General features: G+C 38.9%; 1 protein-coding gene across 1 annotated transcript in view; it reads left to right on the plus strand.

The window, feature by feature from the left end:
* The window catches only part of SLIT3 (slit guidance ligand 3), a 464,100-nt gene that overhangs the window by 377,895 nt on the left and 64,590 nt on the right, over positions 1-21,615 (plus strand). Inside the window, exons 21-25 of the mRNA XM_065734486.1 lie at positions 7,327-7,395; positions 8,621-8,692; positions 8,867-8,938; positions 15,064-15,135; positions 19,013-19,176. Coding sequence (XP_065590558.1) covers positions 7,327-7,395; positions 8,621-8,692; positions 8,867-8,938; positions 15,064-15,135; positions 19,013-19,176 — 449 coding nt within the window. The remainder of the gene's footprint in view (positions 1-7,326; positions 7,396-8,620; positions 8,693-8,866; positions 8,939-15,063; positions 15,136-19,012; positions 19,177-21,615) is intronic.

The raw sequence follows: 21,615 nt of genomic DNA on the forward strand, positions 1-21,615 counted from the left end.
GAACAAATGCATATATTAGTATCAAGTGATTCCATAGTGCTTCTGAGCTGCCTGAGCTCACGATAGGCATTTTGAAAGGACAATGAAAATATATTCCTGACTTATGCAGCTGTGAGCTAATTATCCTCTGAGGAGTCAGAGAGGAGGAAGAAAAAAAAACTGCCAGTGGTGGAAACAAACAATGAATTTTTTCCAAGCATCATGAAATGTCTAAAATAACAGATAATTAGATTAAATTGTAAAGTAAATTCATCCTAGTTGAGAGTCATCTTTCTGGGCTTCTTTTCAACTACTCCTTACTATGAATTTATACTGGGTTTTGGTTCTTTTCAAAGAAAGAAAATACCCAGAGAAAGAAAACTGCTTGGCTTAAACAGTTGGCAGTAGAAATGCAGAGCTTTTCTCCTGTAGATCCTTATTCAAATCTATCCCAGGTGAATTGTTTCTGAAGCTTGTTACAAGCTCATCAATATTTCTGTATGAATGTAGTTGGTTGAGTTAGTTGGTGTGTTCATTGAATTTTGTAGATGGATGAAAATCCACTTCTGCTTTACCCTGCTTAGTAATGTGGCACCTGATGAATGAAATACACATCCTTTTACTCCCTTTGCAATGGAAGGGGATTTGTGCTGCTTTTAGCCATGTTTTAGTCAAATACATAGACTGAGACTATATGTGGGAACACAAATTAACATGGATATTTTGCACTAATTAATACATCCACAGGGGCACCGGTCATGTGGTTTGAATCCAAAGCCAAGTCCAGGCCTGTGTATTACCTTATATATTGCCATCAATTATAAAGAATCCTTAAGACTTTCTACTCTGTTCTTTTTCAAGTCTTGTTCTTGTTCAAACACGACTTGCCAAGAATAAGATAGCACAGATTTTGCTTTGATTTCCGCTGCCACACTGAGGAATTTTTATCTTAAATTTTGCATATTGGGTTTTACTGATACTATCCGATACACTGACAACATAACTTTCACAAAAAGAGCGAAGTTAATCTCACATTTTTGAAAACTGCTACATTTCTTAAGCAGTTTCTTTGGCAATTGAGGCAGTAGCCTGGAACTGAGCAGTTTGAGTTCATAGGGGCTTACATGACTGTCTTCTTCAACAGGAGCCTCATGGCTGTACAAGCTTCTAGTTCTGCTTTCTGCCTTCGATCCAGAAATGTGTCAGGGGAACAGAGTCAACCATGGACAGACTGGCTCTGAATTGTTCATGTTCTGCAAATATAACCTTGAATCTGTCCCAGCTGCCTCCAAATTCAATCCTGATCACTTTCCTCTTAACCAACACAAACTGAGCTCCTTATATGTATCTATGCCAAAAAAATGAGCTGCAGGTACCGAAGCAAAAAAAAAAAAAAATTTGCCAGGACAGTGAAAAGAACAAAATTTTACAGTTTTTTTTTATAAAATCAGTTTTACTTGCCTTTCTTCTGCTTCCAGATTGAGATAAACATGGCACCCATAATCTAAAAGACAATGTATCAAGTTCCTACTGTGTAGTTTTTCCTCTTCTGTATTTGAGAATAGTCATAATTGCTGTGGCAATGAACATCTCCTGCAGGACCCCACCTCCTGCCTCCCTTTGAGGACCACAGATGTTTGGCAGACAGAACCCAGCAACTGTCTGGACTCAGGGTAAAAGTGGTTAATTTTGTTCAGTCTGTGTACACTCCGCACCAGAACGCCCTCCTTCCCACAGCAAGCTGAGTCTTAAGGCTGGAGTACATTATCAAAGACTGCAGAGACAATCTTGGCGGAGTGTATCTGTTAGCACTGGGAAATGGACAGCACACAAGTTACCTATTGCATCAGACACTGCCTCTTTCACATGGCTGGGAGCACCATCACAGTCTCCAGGGCAGGGGTGTCGAGTTCTCCTTTCCTACCTGTACAGCAGTCAGAGCTGCTTTGGGAGAGAATAAAACCTTCCTCCATGTTACCTCAGCTCATGCTGCCTTTCTCCCCTTCTGTCTTTCTCCCCTTCTGCACTGTCAGGTTAGCAACCTGCAGGCAGTGTGGGGGGTTCCCATGCCTCCCCCATAGCAAAAGCCACCAAGGACAGGGGTTGTGCCATGGAAGGGACACAGCACGAAGAGCCTCCTGTCCTCAAAGCCTGCAGCTAGCCATGTTGGAAACCTGAAAGGCAATAGGATACAGGGGAGCATTTCAGTGGGACTTTCATGAATGTGCCAGTCTGGAATTTATAAACTTCATTCATTTACAAGGCACATTAGCTACAGTGCTTTTTATTAAACTTAGGTATGTTTTTATACAATGTGATTAAAAAAAGAAAACACTGCCATGCATCTGGATAAACCAGTCTGTTGAGGGTGAATACAACTTTCTCCTGAATTCTTTTAAATTCTTTTAGAAATCTTAAAATAACCTTGAAACAGGAATTCTTTCACTGTAACAGGCATAAAACACCAATGTGAAAAGATGTACGTAGCTCTCATATAGCCAAGTAGGGAAAACGTTAGTTAACCTTTGCTGGGTTGTGTTTCACTGTACCATAGCTCAGCTGAAAGCACCAGCATTATTTGTTATATGGTGTACTGGAGACATGGGCTCACCCCCTCCAGCTTCATCCTGATTCTCTGTTCTGAATGTGGGCATCAACAGCAGATGGGAAATGCATTGTCTCCCTTCTGTTTAAAGCCAGGAGTGGCAGGAGAGGTACCTGGTTTTGGTTTACATTCCCTTGGGAGGAGGGATGCCTTTGGCAGGGACTGCTTCCACATGGAATTTGGCTGGAGAGACCACAGAGTCTCCTGCCTTTTAAATGGATGATAATACAATAAATCTGTATTTCCCGGAGCTTCTTTCACAGAACCCATCATCATGGGGTTTTCAGCTTCCTAGGAATAGGGAAATACCACACTGTTTCTTCCAAATTCCTTTCGTGAATATATATACACATACTGCCTGCAGTTTTTTCCTACTGTTTACTTGCTCTGAAGAGAAGCCATCATTCTTTGAACACAGGCACTTTTCTGGTCCAGAAATTCAACGCATGTTTATGCAGTGAGCTGGATTGGAACTTAACCTCACTCCTGCTTTGTGTTTTAGGCTTCCTTTTCGTCTTCATTTTTTTTTTTTTTTTTTAAGTCTGTTTGAACTAAGTTTCCCATGCTCTTTTTCCTTCCATATATTATTTCAGTGTGTGAGTGCTTGTCTTTTTTTTCTCACAAATGCATATTCTATTTCTGATACAGTCTTATCTGACAAAATCCCATTCCTTTTACAGACTTAAAACACATACCAATTTGCACTGAGGGAAAAAGCTGAAGGCAGTCATGTGGGCAGTGTCACCTACTGTTGTCATGGCACTGCTCTCATACAGAGCAGTGATGGGGTTCTTAGACACCAACATCACTGCTTATGATTACTAACCTTTGCACTTACTTTAGATATTTCTCTCCTTACAAACCTCTCTCCTGCTTGTGTTTTTTCCTCCAAGTGCTTTGTTCCTATGCCTGCAAGCCTGGTCAGTCCCTTTTTGCACTGCACTTTTCACCAGAGGCTGACTGGTGGGGAATCTGTCCAACTGCCTTTCAGCTGTTCATTGCCCACCTCTGGGCTGCTGCCTGTTCCAGCAAAGCAAAGCTCTCCCACTTGAGAGCATGGATAGGTCTACAGAAGACTATTTCTAGCTGCAGTTCAAATCTAGGACTGAAATCTGCAGCCATCTGTTTAGAAAAGTTAAATAGATGAGTAGTCTCAAATGATATTTGTGTGAGTGAGGAAGTTGGAGTGCATGTCAGAAAGGTGATTTTAGCATTAAGAGAATAAAGTTGAGTGGAACTTCAGGGCCTTCACTTTTTGCACAAGCACAGTCACGTTTCTGTGTGTCAGCTGTGTGGGCTGTGGTCTGACATATGAGTGCAGCAAAATCCAAAGTCCAATTTTCCAAATCTTTCTTGAATTCAAGATCCAGCCCTGTACCTGGATCACTGCTTGAATTGTGTGTCTTCTCAGGAAACTGTCACTGATCCCTCAAAATTCGTGTTTTGCGGATGTGCGGTACCTGCACATATTTCGTCTTTCACACCAGTTCCCTTTGAGGACACCTTTTTCAGGAAATAAAACTTGCAATTACTTGTCCAAGTAATTCAGATGGTGACATGATGCTTTTATTGTCTTTTTTTTTTTTTTTTGTCATCTTTGATGGATTGCTCTAAATTCTTAATACATGAAGCTGGTGCTTGTGGAAGGTGCTGGGTGACCCCTGTGGGCTGTGGGCACTGGCCTTCAGGAGCTGGTGTAGGTGGGGCAGGGATGAACAAGGCTTGGCCATGCCCACAGCACCAGCCTCCTGGCCAGGCAGGTTCTGCTTTTAGTGCTCCTGAGAGTTTTAGGAATGTTTTCTGACACGTGGTTGGTGTCATTCTGTAAAAACATGAGCATGTTTTATGATTTTTTTCCTGTTTTGATTCTGGTAGTTACTTGTTGGCTACAAGTGATTATTCAGACTGCAGGATTCTGAGCAGCGTTCATGGGATAAAAAGCAATTTCCAATCTGATATATTAAACTGCAGAGTCGAGAGACTTTAGGAAGAAAAGGAGGTTGTTCTGAATACAAGTCAGCATGTCTGTTTTAAGGCACTGACACCCACTCTTGACTTTGTCTCTCTGTGTATTAATAACTTGACTCTGAGCATTAAAATTAGAACATTTTTTTCATTCATGCCAGAATTTCTTTGCACACCAGATGCCATGTACATTATCTTACTTTGGCCAGGCATCAGAAAGACTTAAAAAATACAGTCTTTACATTATTCTATTGTTTTGTTTTGTAACTTCCTCCATGGTTAGAAGTACCCACAGAATTTTGTGACTGGGCTCTGCCCCTACGCTCTCAGGAATAATTCTGTTATTCACTAGATCTGGTTCCAGCCCTCTTGCAGTCCCTATAGACCACTTTCAGCCCAGCTGGGAGCTTAATAGAGCTGCTGCTCCTATACCTGCTCCTTGTTCTGACAGAGGCCTTGCTTGTGGGTGACTGTTCACCTACAGCCATTGTGCTCTTCAAATGCTGTGGCTCAGACCCTCCTGGTTCTTGGCATGTTCTTTTGTCCCTGGCTCTAGTTATTTCAAATCCATTGCACTTAAACAGTTTCAAAATGTATGCTCATTGCTGAGAAAATAATGCCCTTCTTTGTATAATGTAGTGAAAGGTTTAATAGCAGGGAATTGATCTTTGGCGTGCATGAGAAGTGTATGATCAGTAATTTTCAGTATAAAATTGTGTTCAGAAATTATACCACTAGTGTAAGTATTGCAGCTGTTTGCAAGCACATTTATGTAACCATCAAATTGTTTGCAGTACAAATCCAGTGCTATTCAAAGCAGATCTTCTGTAGGAGTTTAACTGTAGGAGCCAGCCTGTCTGTGTTAGTTGAAGGAGTGAAGCACTGGATTAAAATGAACACCATCAAGTTTTGATTCCACCAAAAAGCAAAACAGGCAAAAAAAAACCACCTTGTCTAGCCATCATTAATTTGTTCAAATTGCAGACCATTTTGTATTGGGATCAACAATAGAATATCCTGAAAATCTATCTCTGAAGATTTCAATGCATTGCAAGAGTTGAGTCTCCTTCCCTAAATGAAAATCGTATATTGCTTCCAAATGTATAATGCATGACCTGCTTTTGATTTCCTTTGGAAATCCTTTGAATTGAATGTGTGGAATAAACACTGGAGACTTAACCTACCCTTGTACATGACTATAGGATTTACAGACGTTGTAGGATAAACGGGAAGGCACAGGCTCTCAGCAGCCCCATGCATCTATAGCAGACCACAACTGGGGAAATGAGACACCATTTGCCCTGTTAAACAGTAACATATGTGGTTAAGCTCTGAGGATCTTCTACATAACAATTTATGGTGTGAATTTACACCAAGCCACTTCATTTTCAAAATATTTTTTATCAAATTCAGACAAAATTAGCATGTGACTTTACACCTGCTGATTATGAATAGCCCCGGAAGGTGTGAATGTAGCATAACTAATGCACATCGTGTTTTGGGGTACCCTGCAGCAGCAGAATAGCTCTCACTCCTTTGCAAGTGTGAACTGTTTGCTGTATATTAGCAATAATACTCAATGCTTGTGGTCTTTGTGAATGCTCAACAGGTTTTTATTATGAAGGATTTTGCTTTTGGTTAAAAATTCAAAAGCCCATAGTCCAGCTTGTCCAACTTAATCCTAACGGGATCTGGGTCAGCTCCACCACATGTTCTGAGGTAACTCTGCCTTTACAGGACTTTGAGCATAGGCAAAACAGAAAACCACAAGGCTGGGGATGGGAGAAAAGCGAGCTTTCGTCTTTACTTATTTCAGAGTGAGGATTTTCCCTTTTATCACTAGCAGGCTGCAGTATCCAACAACTTGGGAGAAATTCTGCCTGCAGTGGCTCGGTTGAAAAGAGAGCTCAGGCAGCAGGAATGATGAGAGGCCATTATATGAAATGAAAGGGGAAAATAAAACAAAACGTGACAATTGCAAAGTGTGTAATGTAAAAAATTCTGTTAGTGTTTACAGTTTTTATTTAAAGTGATGTAAAATAAAAATAAAACTTGTGGGAAACATTTCGTGGATTTGGTTTACATAAATATCTCTGTGTTGTTACAGTCGGTGTAGAGAGGGAGCATGCAGCACAGTAATAATCTGTTATTATTGTTGTTTACTCTAGTAAATGCAGAATAAGGAGGTCTGCTGCCAAAGGCAGAAAATTGTGCGTGTGGGATGCAAGTTCTTGCCGTGGGTGTTGGCTTGCACTCTGAGCAGCAGAGGCAGCACGGAGTGTTCTGGTGTCTGTGGGCTCCATTTCCTGACCACCGATGATCACATTTCAGAATGTACCGCATCAATAGCAGCGGTCTGCCCCCCTCAGGAAGAAGGCCCTGACGTGTTCTGAGGGGAAGCAGCGTTCCATTTTTAATCCCCACCTGTGGGGAGGGAAGCGTGTCCCTCGCACACTGCTTTCTGAGGAGGCCGCTCCTCCCCTTACTTCTCCGTTTGCCATCTTAGAAGGACCAAGTGCGTTTCCTTGTGCTGTGGGACGCATGTTTCAGTTGCTTCCAAGTTTTGAATGAAACCATCAGTAAGCTACTGTCATGTTTTGCATATAGGATAATTCGCTTAGGAAGGAGAAGTTCTTACGGTTTCAAAGCAATGAATCAAAGACAATCTCCTTAGCAACTGACTTTAATTTGTATTTTCTTCATTCACAATGGATTTTGGTGACAGGAGTTCTTGTTAACTTGTTTATGTAACTGTCAAATGTGCCTTTTTTTTCCAGATACCTGGAAGGAAACCACCTGACTGCTGTGCCAAAGGGGCTGTCTGCCTTCAGGCACCTGACACTGATGTAAGATACGTGGTTTCAAAGTCAAGAAGCACAGATGACTTTTTCTGCACTGTGTTGTGGATGGAACATGAGAAATTAGTGTTTGGGGGGAAAAACAAAACAAAAACCTGATGTAATTTTAATTGGAAAGGAATTTTGCCGCAGCAGCTGCACCAGTGAATGTTCATGAAGAGTGGAGAAAGAGTGAAGTGAGGTGACTAAGGGCACCCTGGACCTTTCCCCTGCAGGAGCTTTCAGCATCTGCAGCAGGACAAAACTCTTGCAAAGGCTACTGCTGTACCACTTGGCAGGTTTACAAAGCTGTAAAGGTCATTAACAGAGGAGACAGCATTCATTTGTTCTAGTTGAGGCAGTATTTATAATGCTAAGTTAATGAAAATTTACATAGCTGTTTTGCTATGAGCAGTCATACAGATAGAGACACAGGTATAGTTCATTGAGTAAATTGTTCCCTGAAATACACTGAAGCAGAATTTCTTTATTTATCAGAATATATTTTTTAATCAACTGTAGATACTCGAGCCAAATGGGCAGAGCAATATATTATATATATATATATTCCTCAACATATATATGCAGTGGAAAACTGGAATTATCTGTTTTAAAATAATATTTTATTTGGAAACATCTCTAATTCTATTTTTCAAGCTAGAGCAACAACAAAATAAAATGTTCTATTTGAGCCAGAAGACCATTTTGAAATGAAGAATGAAATACCTTTTGTTTCCAGCTGAAGCAAAGCAGATTCCTTTCCCATCTTTTATTTAGTCAATTTATTCACAGTGACCATTCTTTTTACTCAGTTGTTCTAGTAGCTGTCAATGTTAAGGGCATATGGAAATGGTATGCCTCTAATAAATTGAAAAGCAAACTGGTACAGCAAATATTCACCCTTGTTTGTATCATCTATTAATTTAGTCTTCTCCTCTGAAAATTTATCTTTTACTGGTGTTTGTTTGGTTTTGTTTTATTTTGTTTTGTTTTGTGTGAAATGTGTGTTAGGAATGTGCCTTGCTGAAAAGTCTAAGGCTTTTACTGAGAAAACATTCTAATGTGATTTGCTATTAGAGCATAGTCAAAGTTGATTAGAAAATATTATATCATTTGCTAACATTTGACTTCTCAATTAACGCAGACATTTTGCTGTGCACGTTAGTAACCTCTAAAAAAGACTTATTTCTAAAGCCATACATACAAGTGATATTTTCTTTGTGTATTCCTTCAGTGATTTGAGCAACAACAGCATAAGCATGTTGGCCAATTATACCTTCAGCAACATGACCCAGTTATCAACACTGTAAGTAGCCCAAAGTTTTTGAAATTTGAATTGCTTTTCAGACACCATCTTAAACGTGTTAGCATATGCCTTGTGACTCAAGCATGTGGCTTTGCATGCTTCTTCACTGTTGAAGTAACAGTGGAATAATCAAAGAAAATAAAGTGTTGTAACTGTGTTGTCTCATTCTCACAGCATCCTGAGCTACAATAGACTTCGGTGCATTCCAGTCCACGCATTCAATGGGCTCAGGTCCCTCAGAGTGCTGTAAGTACCATTTTTTCAGTGCAGATGAGTTGCAGCTTATTAGGATGCAGTTGATGGCAGGAAGGTTTTTAAGGAGCAGATGGCTTTCACTTGATTGAGTAGTCATAAATATTTTCATGCAATTAGCTTCAGTGTACTTGTACTTAGGTGCAATATGTCCAGTAATGACTGGAGCAGGTGAACACTAAACCTTGAAAAGAAGCAGGTACATTTTTGCAGGATGAACGACTTTTCTCTGATAGGTCAGGGACAAGAACTACCATGAAAGCAGGGCAGCAAGAGTCTGCATAGACAGTCTGTCTCTCCTGCTATCTCAAAAGAAAGGACTTTTCTCTTTGCCTGGGAGAACCAATTATGTTTTGAGTGTAAGTTTACACTGGATGCATCAACAAATGCAAGTGGAGGAAATTTCACTTCGTGGTAACAAGAGTGTGGGCACATTCCACAATGTCCCCACGTGGTTTCTTTCTTTGGAGATCTTTTTCTCCTCTCTTCTTTTCTAGCGTAGCTGCTTTCAGCAGCTTTTTGTGGATTGAGCAATCTGCTTACAGTCTCCTCTGAAGGTTATCTTCTTTCCATGGTCTGAGTGTCAGCTGTGGGCCTGTTCCTTACAGAAAGCAGCCCTCCACAGCTTCTCTTAGGCATCTGCTAGAACATCTCCTGCTTCTGACTTCTTTTTGCTTAAGTCTCCATTTCCTCATCAAAAGCTTGCCCAAGTTCACTTTGCTTGGTTCTTTGTGTGGATGTGTGATGCCATGCATAATTATCAGGACAAGGTGGAGAAGCCACCATCCTCCCCACTGCCCAGCAAAATAAGTGGCTTCTCATTACTTGTATGGTAACCAGGAAGCAAAAAAATTAAATAGCTCATCTGTGATGAGATTATTTGGCATGCCGAAGGAGAAAGCTTCAAACACTACATGGCCAGGACAGAGGAGTTGGATAGTTTGTCCCAAGTGCTTTCAAATTTCATATTCACGTTTCCTTTTGTTTTAAGTCATGTTTTATGTACGTACAGAAGCTTCTGTGAATTTAAAGAGCAATGGTTGCCGTGCATTGCATCCCAAAGTGTGGAATCAAGCCGTCAACATGGGAGATACCACACCCGTGGAAGATATAGGGCAGTGCTATCAGCAGAGCTCTTATACTGTGGTATGAGTGGTAAAATAGATATCTAGGTTTCAGCTTCCAAACTTATGAGACAGATTTAGATTAGTAGCATTCATTGTTAAAAACAAGATAGATACGTGATTTGGATTTGTTATTTTAATTTGGCTTGGGACTCTGATTTCTACTGCACTAGGATGGTCACATTTGAGCTGTTACACGAGTCCTGAAATTCAGCCACATATGAATATATTCAGTTTCATGGCCAAATAAATTATTCCATATGGAGCTGTCTTCTGGCCTGCTTCTGATATGCAAGCTAGCTTGATTGAAGCTAGTTTGGGATTCTCTACAACAAATTGGAGTGTAGATATACCCTGTCTCACTCTTTCCAATAGCTACATTTTGTCTTTTCACTTCTACTCCTGCAGACCACATGTGGACAGAAACAAAGGGCATTATTTTGAGTATCAGCTGTAATCTTTTGGCTTTCTTAAGTGATCAGCTAATCAAATTGCAAAACATCTTCCTTCTCCAAGGGAGAAGCCCTCCTTGTCTTGAGTAGAGCAGTGTGAGTGAAATGAAGCCTGAATGGGAATCTCTGAATGCTCATTGCTTTTGGAAGCCTCCAGATTGATTTGATTTATTATGGCCCACAAAATTCTGGTATCAGCTACAACTTTTGCCACATGTCATCTACGTTGTTATTAAAAATCTATTCTCCTGGGGGAAAATGGGCTTCCGAGTGATAGTGTGCAATCTGTTACTGTCAGTTATTTATTATCCATATTCTCAGAAGAATGTAGAAGAGAAAACATCAGCAATACAATTTTCACATTTTAATTTTTTTTTTAATAAAAAGAATATAGATATCTCATTACCTTTGACAGTGCTTGCCTTTGAAAGTTAACATGACCTTCTCATACAGACTGCAGTGTCTTCCAAATTCCTTATGTTTTCTTTACTTTTTGACTCTCTATAGTAAGTAAAGTAAATACGTATTTGAAAATCAGACTAATCATAGAGGTATGATGAAACTGATCTCTGACAGATATCAGGTTCTGTCCTCTGTCTCTTACACATTTCAGCACAAGCACAGTTGAGAGAAGGGCAGAGTCAAAATGTTTGTATTTAAGCCTGAATATATCTCACTGTTTATATAATCAGGTCTTTAATCTTTGCCTGGCTGATCCATAATGGCAGCCAGAGTGTGCTGAGGAACAATTGCAACATCTTTAATTTTTATGAATTTTTTTTTTTTACAGGAGAAGTTTCTATCAGTATGTTATTCCACCAAGTCTGTTATGGTGAATGAAAATTTGTGATTTTCTTAAGCTTAATATTAACAAGTTTTAAAAGCTGAGAGATTGAAATGAAGGAATGATGAATGTTAGGACTGTCTGTCCTGAACTGATTATTTTTATTGTTTGACAATGTCATAATTTACAACACTTTGTCCGCCATTAGTTAGGAAAGTCCAGAATCACTAAAAAGTTTTCCATGTAATATTCATGGAAAAAAATTCTAAATGAGCTACGGAATATTCTACTAAAATGAGATGTTCCAGTTTTACTGAAAAACGATGGATTGTTTACTAAAGTTCAAGAGCTCACATTTATTTAGAGAAGTGCTGCAGTTCAGAGCTCACACATAGTAATGTATGTGATGAGAAAGCTGCTGCACATACTCTTCAGACAAAACCTTTTGGAACCAATTTTTGCAGTATACTTCCTTGTTGGATGTTGCACTCAGTTGACCTAAGAGAAATATTAATTGCTTTTGTTGTTGTTTGGATTTTTTTACATCACAGAATGACTATTTGTAGCTCTTCTGCAAGTTCAGCCAAGCTTTTAGCCAAATTACTGTCTTTACAGAGCAGACTGTTCTCTACTTAAAAACTGTGCTTACAGTTACCTAGTGTCACGAGACAACAGGTTGGGAAGGAGGACTGGGGAAAGCTCGGGGGGTTTGTTGTTTCTGTTGTGCTGTTTTGTTTTTTTAAAGAACAGTCAAAAAAACAAACCAAAGCAGAAACCCATAAGGATATGCTTAGTTGATTCCTTTATCTCAGACACAGAAATTAGATTACATGAGGAAGAAATTTTTTGTTTGAAGAATTCAGGTGTTCTGTTACTAGGTTCTGAGAGGATAACTTCATCACCTTAAACTCACACTCTTACAATCTACTGATATTTACACAAGGAGATACCTGGAAGTTGTGCTTTTGGGGGAAAAAAAACATGCATGCATGTGCTTTAACTTTTCAAATGTTCCAAATTTTAATTGAGCTCTTGCTCAGAAAGAATTTTGGTATAAAAATACGTTTGTATCATGGATTCAACAGGAAAAAAAATCATTGTTCTGCAGAATTCTCCTGCCACTGTTTTATACTGAGGTTCTTAGAGCTTTTAGCATTCATCATTTCGTTTTAGCTGTATGGGTGGAGGTATTGCTCAAATCCTTTTTTCATTAAAATGCAGTTACTGGCATCTATGGAACATACCTCAGTATTTGAGCTATTTAGTAAAGCCCTTCATTAAACATGGTTTTATTTTCTTTTTGTTTTTTACCTTCTTATAGGTACATGACTTGGTCATTCTTCAACTTCTCTTAGAAAAGGATTCCAAGACATATTGTTTAGGAAGGCAAATACACACATTCACAGAATAAAGGCAACTGATACGATGTGAAGTTCTGCTCTATGTCCAGAGGGCACATCTTTAAGTAGTTTAAAATATCGGAACATAAGTTCATTATTACATTCTTCTTATTTAAATAAAGGGTGCATTTCTCTGATAATTTCTTGACCAGGCCTGATCTCGCATCCTCATACCAACATGAGTATATCAGAACAGTTTGGGTATGGCTTTGCCATTGGTCATTCTGTACAGAATTGCTTTATCTGGAGTTCCTGTGTGGGACTTAACATCCCTCCCGTTACTGTTCAGATGAATTATTTGGAGATCCATCCTTACATATTCATGCCAAGCATTACTAATAATAGCCAGTCTAGATCTGCTTACAAGAAATTCCGGATGGTCGAAAGGGAAGCTTTTGGTATTCTCATGTCAAGAACCTTAAGAAAAATCCCAGCAGGACAACTCTGTTGTAGTTTTTGTGGTTTCATGCCATGTAGAAAAATTTTGCATTAGAATAAGAGCAGAAACTGCAGCTGCAGTGAGCTGCTGGGAAACATGATTGTGGTAACGGTGCTTATGGTCGCATAGCTCACAGCCCCCACGCAGGGCCCAGGCTTCCAGAGCACAGGACAAGGGGCATCTTCCTCTGGGGAGCATGGCTTTCCTTGCTGTGTGTGTGTTGGTGAAAGGCAGCATGGAAAGGTTCAATTGGTGAGAGTTCCAAGGCATCACATAGCTCCTGGTGAGGTCCGTAGTGGTGTTGGGGTGGAGAAAGGAAAAAAGGATGCGAAAAGAGATTCTTTTATTTTCATTTGGAAATGCTATGTATTTCCATGGGCCCAGATATTTGGCCTCCTCACCATTTCAAGCATCTATACTGGCAAAAAATTGAAAAGGATGAGACTGCTGTGTTCCTTAAATCACCAGGCAGACTAGAAAACAAATGACTCAAGGGAAATCGCTGCTACAGACCTGACACACAGCAGGTTTCTGTGTTCCACCCTCTTCTGCCACTTCTAGAGCATATATGGTACTGGTTGGTGCTGAAAAAGAGAATGGAAAGCATACAGCAGTTTGCTGTCAGTGATGCAGATCAGAATTGTTTTTAACAAAAAAAGTCATTTTAAAATATTGATGCAATTTTCCTTTGCAGCTTTTCTGACAAGTTTTGTTTGAGAAAAGGCTATTGAGATCCAGTGACACTAACTCCATTTCTGTTTGTTACTGTGTGAAGTATTAAGCTTCCAGGCAGTGACATAAGAAGTAGAGAAGTTACATACATGTTTCTCTGTGCTGTATTATCTAGTAAGGCAGGGGATGAGCAGTTGAACAGTTGTTATTTATGTAAAAAACAAAATTTTACATGATTGTGTATCTTCCCTGGTGCATTTTCTAGAGTGTTTTTACCTGTCACCTCCAGCATCTGTTCCCTTCCTGCAACCTATCAAAATTGTATGCTGCTGCCTGTTTTCCCATCTAAACATAGCTGCAAGTGCTAGATGCTGCAAGCGCTCTTCCTCTCTATTTGTCTGCCACAGCTGCCCATGGTAGTGTCCATTTCTGTAGCAGGGACCTCACTAGCAATTGCAGTGAAAACCACAAATAATCACAACTAATGGTTTGTACTCTTGGGTCTGCCACTTTGAATACAAGTATAGCTGCAAGAAAAACCTTTCCATTTGTGCTTGTCTGTGTAACATATGCATATATGTATTTCTTAGAGAAGAGAGAAAGTGTCTACTGAATTTGTCCTGGAACCAGTGGAGAACATTTTCACAAAGATCCTGAAAACCTTGATAGAAAAATATTTGTTTCTTTATTCAAGACTAATGGTCCCCTAAAACAACTAATTTCAAGTATTTTCACTGGTATCCTAAGTATATTTGTCAAACAGATTTCTAAAATACCACTCAAAAAAGGTATTTCCAAGTGTAAGAATGGAAAACAAGAATGTGAAAGAGCAGATTTATTTGCCCTCATGGACCCTTGCTCTCTCCTAGGGTTTCTCTGAAGTCAATATTTAATTTAACTCTTGCATTTCTTATTTTCCCTCTTCTGTTTTCTTTGTATTTCCAGCTAATGGGATTCTTTAAAAGAATTACAGGTCTGTATGTGAGGGTCTGCTTGTCATCAATACACTTTTAATAGCATAAATAGTCTATCACCTTTTTAATTTAAAACATTAGTCACCAACAGTTCTGGTTGTACCATTGTTTTAAATGTCAACATCTAGAAGCAGCATGGAAGCTTGTGAGTTGTGAAGCTTGTAGAAACTCACAAGGAAGGAAAATTAAGTTCATTCTTAAGTACCAGTTCCCTCACTTCTGAGGAGCAGACCATGCTGTGGATTGATACCTTCCTCCTTCTCCACTCTTCTAGGACACTCCATGGGAATGATATTTCCAGTGTTCCCGAAGGTTCATTCAATGACCTGGTGTCCCTGTCCCATCTGTAAGTACTTCTGTGTTCTTCAGTTTCGTACCTATAAAAGACTACAGATTACTAAAAATTTAAGATCATATAGCTATTCTGATCTTCCTGCATACTTTCCATATTCTGCTCTGGATATTCACAGAGCATATGTTCAAAGGAAATAAAATAAATATTAGAACCTATTGTTATTAGTTACCAAAATATTTTCTTAAGGAAAAGCAAATGAGCAAATGTGACAATTTCCTCTTCTGTGGACTTTGTGTTTAAGGTTTTCTTTCATCATTGTCTATGTGAAATGCAGAGTGTGTTATGGTCTGAGACAGAGACAGGAAACCTCCCACAAAGAGCAAATATTAAGCAAATGTGAATACAGTGCTTAGTAAGTGTCATATGTTTTGCATACTGAAATGTTGTCAGTGTATGGATTTGATGAATTGCTACTTCAGACAATATCTATTTAATCATAGGGAAATGGGTCAAATCACAGTATTAATGCTCATCATTTGTACAAAATAATGAAAAGTTACTAGAAGTTTCACGTATTTCAAGAGATGATTTGGATTAGTGGAGGCCCAGGATCTTTTTAAACACAACTCAATTGATAAAAGAACTGTAAAAGACAAACATCTGTAATAGTTATGAAACAAACCTGGAGTTTAAAGGTCAGTGCCAAAATAGTGAACAGAAAATGTTTGCTGAGATAATGTGAGATGTTGCACACGATGCACGTGCATGTGTACATTTAACAGAACTTTTTATTTGTTTCTTAGACTTTAAACATTCCCTCCAGAAAACAGCGAGCACAACAGGACTGTTATCCAGAAAATGTGCAAAATGCAAATATTTACTGAATAGCAAGTATGTCCTTGGGCTGTGATTTCCATGCAGAGCTTTCTATCTCAGTCTTTTTGTAGACAAAGAAGAATAAACATACCTCAAATTGGTACAGACAGAAATAATATACGAGCAACTTAGGGAATTTCAGCTACAACTGAGAAATAACCTCTCAGTTTCAAACTTACACCTTGGCATCATAGTCAAAGAAAATACTCATCCTGCACAAAATGTATTTCATCGTCAAGTTCCCAGCATGGTAAAGTCATTTTCTGTGTTGTTTTGGAGTGAAAGTCTGATGGAGCAGAAGCCCCGAATCACCTTTTGGAGTGCAGTGACACCTTCCATACGGGCAGTCTGGCTTCTGAGGGTATTTTTAGAATGCATGAGATAAACACATCGTGCCCCATTTGTTTGGACTTTCCTCAGGGTTCACTTTAAATGAAGTGCAGACACAATTTTCCTGGGTAAACCATTCACCTTGGGGAGCGATAAAAACCTCTTTGGTCCAATACAATCACTGCAGTCTGTCTGTTTAGATGTATGTGCTGCCAGAAATGTAAAACACACAAAACACAAATGAACAGTAATAAATAGGATCCATAAAATAAATAAGACCTGTCTGGGGTGTAATTTGCACAGCTGAACAATTTAATTCTACAGTACAATTGTGCTCTCCAGTTTCTTAAAGAGGATGCAATGTGATCATCTGAACCTTCCATCAACCACAATGATCTTGCTAGATGTTAGGCTTTTCCCAAGCCAGAAGAAGTTGTGCTTATTCAGACAAAGTCATATAGTTTTGCAAATATTCTTTTTGAGTTCTCCTGGTACCTAGATCTTTGAGTAGAAAGCATATGCTTGGAATGCTTTCTGAATGGTATGAGAAGCTGCTACTCATTGAACTTGTACTCAAGGAGAACAGAACTTGACATTAAATGTACAAGCTGTATGGCTGTGGGTAGGACAGGTATTAGGGCTGAAGGAAGCTGACTACCAGGATACTGAGCTGGATATTTTTCTAGCAGAGACAGAAGTATTTGTTTTAGTCAGTCTTTAGTAGCAGATTTAAAATGGATTGCAATTGGAAGGAGAAAACTAACATCTAGATACTTTAATCACTTTTTCCAGTGTTGTTTAAAGCTTAGTCAAAAGTAACCACTGCACTTCCTTTACTTTGTAAATATGTTATCTGAATTAACTGTTATGACAAACTGTAACAGATAAACCTCACTAATGACAGAAAAGTTTGTGTGATATTACATACATTGTTCTGTTTGAATTTACAACTTAATTTACTTGAATGACATAATTGTCTATTAAACCACCTTTCTTTGTAAGACAGGCTCTCCATCCCACAGATTTTAATTGAACTTATTCTAAGTTGTATCCAAAAAAAAAGTTGGCTGAGAAACATTTGCACCATGTTTTGAAAATGCTGCTGGAGACATTTTATTACAGCATGATATATTTTTACCTTCTTCAAATAGTGTGGTATAGTGGGCAAAGAAATAGAGTGTGTGTTTCAGAGCACATGAATGAAAATACAGTAATTCTGTAAAAAACAGTAGAACTGAGAAGTGGAAAAACAAAAACAAAAGAAGAGTGAACAGAAAGATGCGTGCAATAATTTCTGTAGTTGTGCAATAATGTTATTGGTAATCGGTTCTAGTGACTATGGGGCAACTTTATTTCCAGTGTACTTTATGAAGATTAATTAACATGAGTAACTGGGCTTCAATTATCCTCCCACTGCTGTTTTATATATTGCAGTCGCTCAGTGCTGAAGTTAATTTCTAGGTCCAGATTTCACTGCTGTATTTTATTTGACCTTGGACAAGTGAGCTGGTTGATCACAGTTACAGGGTCAAAAAGTCAACTGAGCAGTTTTTTTCCCGTTGTAAGCAGTAGAATCACAGAAGGAATGGATAGATATTTTTTAATACTGTTCTTTAGTACACATTTAATTTTGATGAATGAGCCCTAGACAGAGTTTGAACCTATGAACCTTCATTATGAATCTGTCTAGGGCACAGTGGGTTCATTAGTCACTCCGATAGAAATGTATCAACAAATTTACTGAGGTTTTTATCGTAATATCCTGTCTGATATTTTTATTTGAAAGAAGATTATGTTTAAAACACCATCTTAAGGATTGTTTTTAACATATGTAAAGTCTAAAACACAATTTGAATTATTGGTTTCTTAAGTATCTCTTTCCACATGCTGATCTGTAACTATTTAGCTAATTATTTTCCCATTGCAGTTCAGGTGTCGCACAGCTAAAGCCTTTCAGCAAAACAAATGCAGTCTTCCAGCATACATTTCTTCACACATTCAGAAATTAATAGTTTCTAGACTGATTTCTTTCAAGTCTCACCTTTGTTTATCATTGATTCATTGCTTAAAATGACTCTTGAGAATGAAATAGTCTAAATTAGTCAAGGCAGCGCCTAAATTAAGAAAAAAGGATTTTGTGTTGGTGTTTTTTTTTTTCTTTTGGATAGATCTCCATTCATAATTCATCTACTTCAACCTTGTGACGTCACTCAAGAGATGAGTTAACCTGCAGATGTGTTTTCAAAGCTGTAAACAAGCTTATAGGCACCAAGTTGCAGCTTTGAAAATAGGGGTATCCTCTGTATGCATGACTCATCCACTGAGTCATCAGGTCCAAACTAAGCAACGCAGTTCACTGGCTCATGAAGGCCAAAGAGTTCAATAAAAGAAACCAACCTGGAAAATTCTATGAAAGCAATATATGTCTCTCAACATTTCTCAAGAACAAGTTTGTGAAAAAGTGATTTATTGTTTGAAAATGTGATTTGTTGTTAAGTATTTATACAACCTCTGTAACTAATGATGGAAAGGAAGAAAAGGGGAAGGAATACCAGGGAAAATATTTCTAAACTTTCTGAATATTTATAAGATTTATTTCACACATTTTGAAATAAAGCATTCTAGTACAACAGTAAAATGTACCTCATTGAGATAAGGGATGTTATCTTTTCTTGCAAACCAAAATAACTGCTGTTTGTTGTTTGTCTTTTTTTACAACTAGGGCTCTAGGTACCAACCCTTTACACTGCGACTGCAACCTCCGCTGGCTTTCCGAGTGGGTGAAGGCAGGGTACAAAGAGCCAGGAATAGCCCGCTGCAGTGGGCCAGAAGCCATGGTGGACCGGCTGCTACTCACAACACCAACTCACCACTTCCAGTGCAAAGGTAGGCACAAGCTCAGAGTGTTGCTTCCTATTGAGTTTCCTTGTATACAGCTCCTTATTTTTATACTCTTGCAAGCTGCTTGGCAGTAAAGTGGGTTTGGGAGTTTCATGGCTTTCATTTACTGGACCATCAGATTGTAGTTCAAGTTGCGTTTTGAAGTGCTCTTCCACAGAGTTCAGTTAACTGCACCACTGGAAGGAAAAACAGCAAACATCTGAAGAGTTAGTATTGCTGTTGTTAGCACCAGATTATGTAGGAGCAAATTAGCATAGAGGATATAGTGACTTAGTAGAACAAATAATTTGTTACAGGCCTTCTACCTACCCCAGACAACTGTGGTAAAAGAAGGGTCATTTTAGAATAGAGACCTCTCTAGTTTTTGTGTACATACATTTGAAAACACAATTCATGTGGAAAGCAAATATTTACCACAATTACATTTTTATTTGAAGATACACAGACAACTTTATGTCCTCACCAGCTCTGTATCAGAAACTGTATAATATAGAAAATCCTTAATGCCTGAAGTTAGTGTACGTTCAGGAGAGGGCTGAGGTTCAGCTGTTAGCAATTAGGTGTAGTCATGGACAGGATTACTGTGCATTAGAGAGCAGTCAGTAAGAGATAAGGAGTACGTTTTCTAGTGAAGAAAGTATATTGTTGAATGTGGGGTAGGTAAGACTCATATATTCTTATTTTAAAGGGAGCTTTGAGCTTTGTACAGGTTGCCACCAAGTATATCAGGATATCAGAATCACAGAATATGGCTCTGCCCCCACACAGGACCACCCAAACTTGCTATCTGCTAATGGGTTTGGACCACAGGTTCCCAAGCCTGAGGTCAGTTTTATGGCCTTTTAGATGTATTTTTAATAACTGTAAACTTAATTACTTTGAAGTGTCAGTCTTGGAACTGTCAGAACTGATTACAATTATTGGAACTACAGACTTTATAGTGGTCCCTAAAAAGTGAAGTGCAATTATTAAAAATACCAAATGATGTACTTGTTCACACTAAGTGGAACAAAGAAAATAATTGTGTGAAACAGTCTGAAGTTTAATCCAACAGGAGGATGCCGATCAGTTCTTCATTTTGAAACTGTCATGTATCAGCAATTGGATTCACTTCCTCTCTAAACTAAACATGCAAGAGATAAGTGAATCCATTATTCTGATTGTTAGAACAGCTCTATTTCACCAGAAAGCTGGTGGGCTTTCTACAGGCTTAGCCATCTCCATTGCTGGCTTTATCTGAACAGAAAAGGAGAAAAACAGTGGCATTTCAGAGGTGTTCTTTGGATAGGCAGATGTTGTTGATGGTCTGAATGAGTTTCAGTATACTCCAAGAAGCTCCACATCCTAGTAAAATTCACCTTGTCTCTAACACAATGTATATATCTTGAAAAGCAATGCAGGACTTTGTAATCTGACAGCAACTGGACCTATTTCCCATGTCCACTTTTGAGGCTGTACTCTTTATGCCGTTCCATCTGGACATGAGTGATGTTTTTTAGTGGTAAAGTGGCATAAATTATTATAGTGTGAAGCACACATTTACCCTTGGCCTGGAGACATTTACCCTGTGCCCTGTGACAGGGATGGAGCTGCCTCAGTTCATACTGCAGCTGCATGGCTCTCTCAGCTGCAAATGCTGAGCTGTAGCTGTGGCATAACCCTATGGCAGCAGAGCGACACTATTTGTGGGATAACACAGATTGTCCAAAGGTATATACATACTTCTGCCTGTGTAGATTCAGTCCTTTCCCCAGCATCGCTCACATGGGACTCAGCTGGGGGCTGAAGTGTCACTCACCTCAAAAACACTTGGGTCATTGCTGTAGGTGTCACCCCACACTGAGCTCAGGACCTCAAGATGCTTGTATAAATGTTGTGCACAGATATCCTCTGTGGCCTACAGTAATTTTTTATTTAAAATATATATATATATCTATAAGTAGTTTAACAAACTCTTGTTGAAATCACGTTTTTAGTGTGTGACTGAGCAGAAGGTTACATCTCAGCAGAGCCAAGAAAATATAAGCATGTAATGTGGATGTCATGCAAACACATCTCTGCTTTTTATTAAATTGCCCTCTCAGTGATGCAGTAGAGGAAAGGAATGTGCTAGGCTGAGGGCATTTTGCTGTATGAATTTATAAACCAAATCCCCAGGGACAAACTAATGAACTACTTAAGTGCTAGGAACTAACAGTGTTCGTATTAGCTCCTACATTGATTAGCTTTGATCTGTGCCTTAGGAATAATTGGAAAAATGTATGTGTGTGTGTTATAAAATAAATAAATAATTAATTCCAGCTCAGTAACCTCCAAATCAAATAGAAGAGCAATGCTGCTGTCTCTCCTGAGCACTGCATGCAGTGACATTCGTGTGTTCTGGGAGGAGCAAAGGGAAGCAGCTCTCACTTGTTGCACTTCACC

This window comes from Cyrtonyx montezumae, unplaced genomic scaffold (assembly GCF_038088225.1).
Source record: "Cyrtonyx montezumae isolate F1298 unplaced genomic scaffold, pur_monq_1.0 scaffold_18, whole genome shotgun sequence".
NCBI lineage: Eukaryota > Metazoa > Chordata > Aves > Galliformes > Odontophoridae > Cyrtonyx > Cyrtonyx montezumae.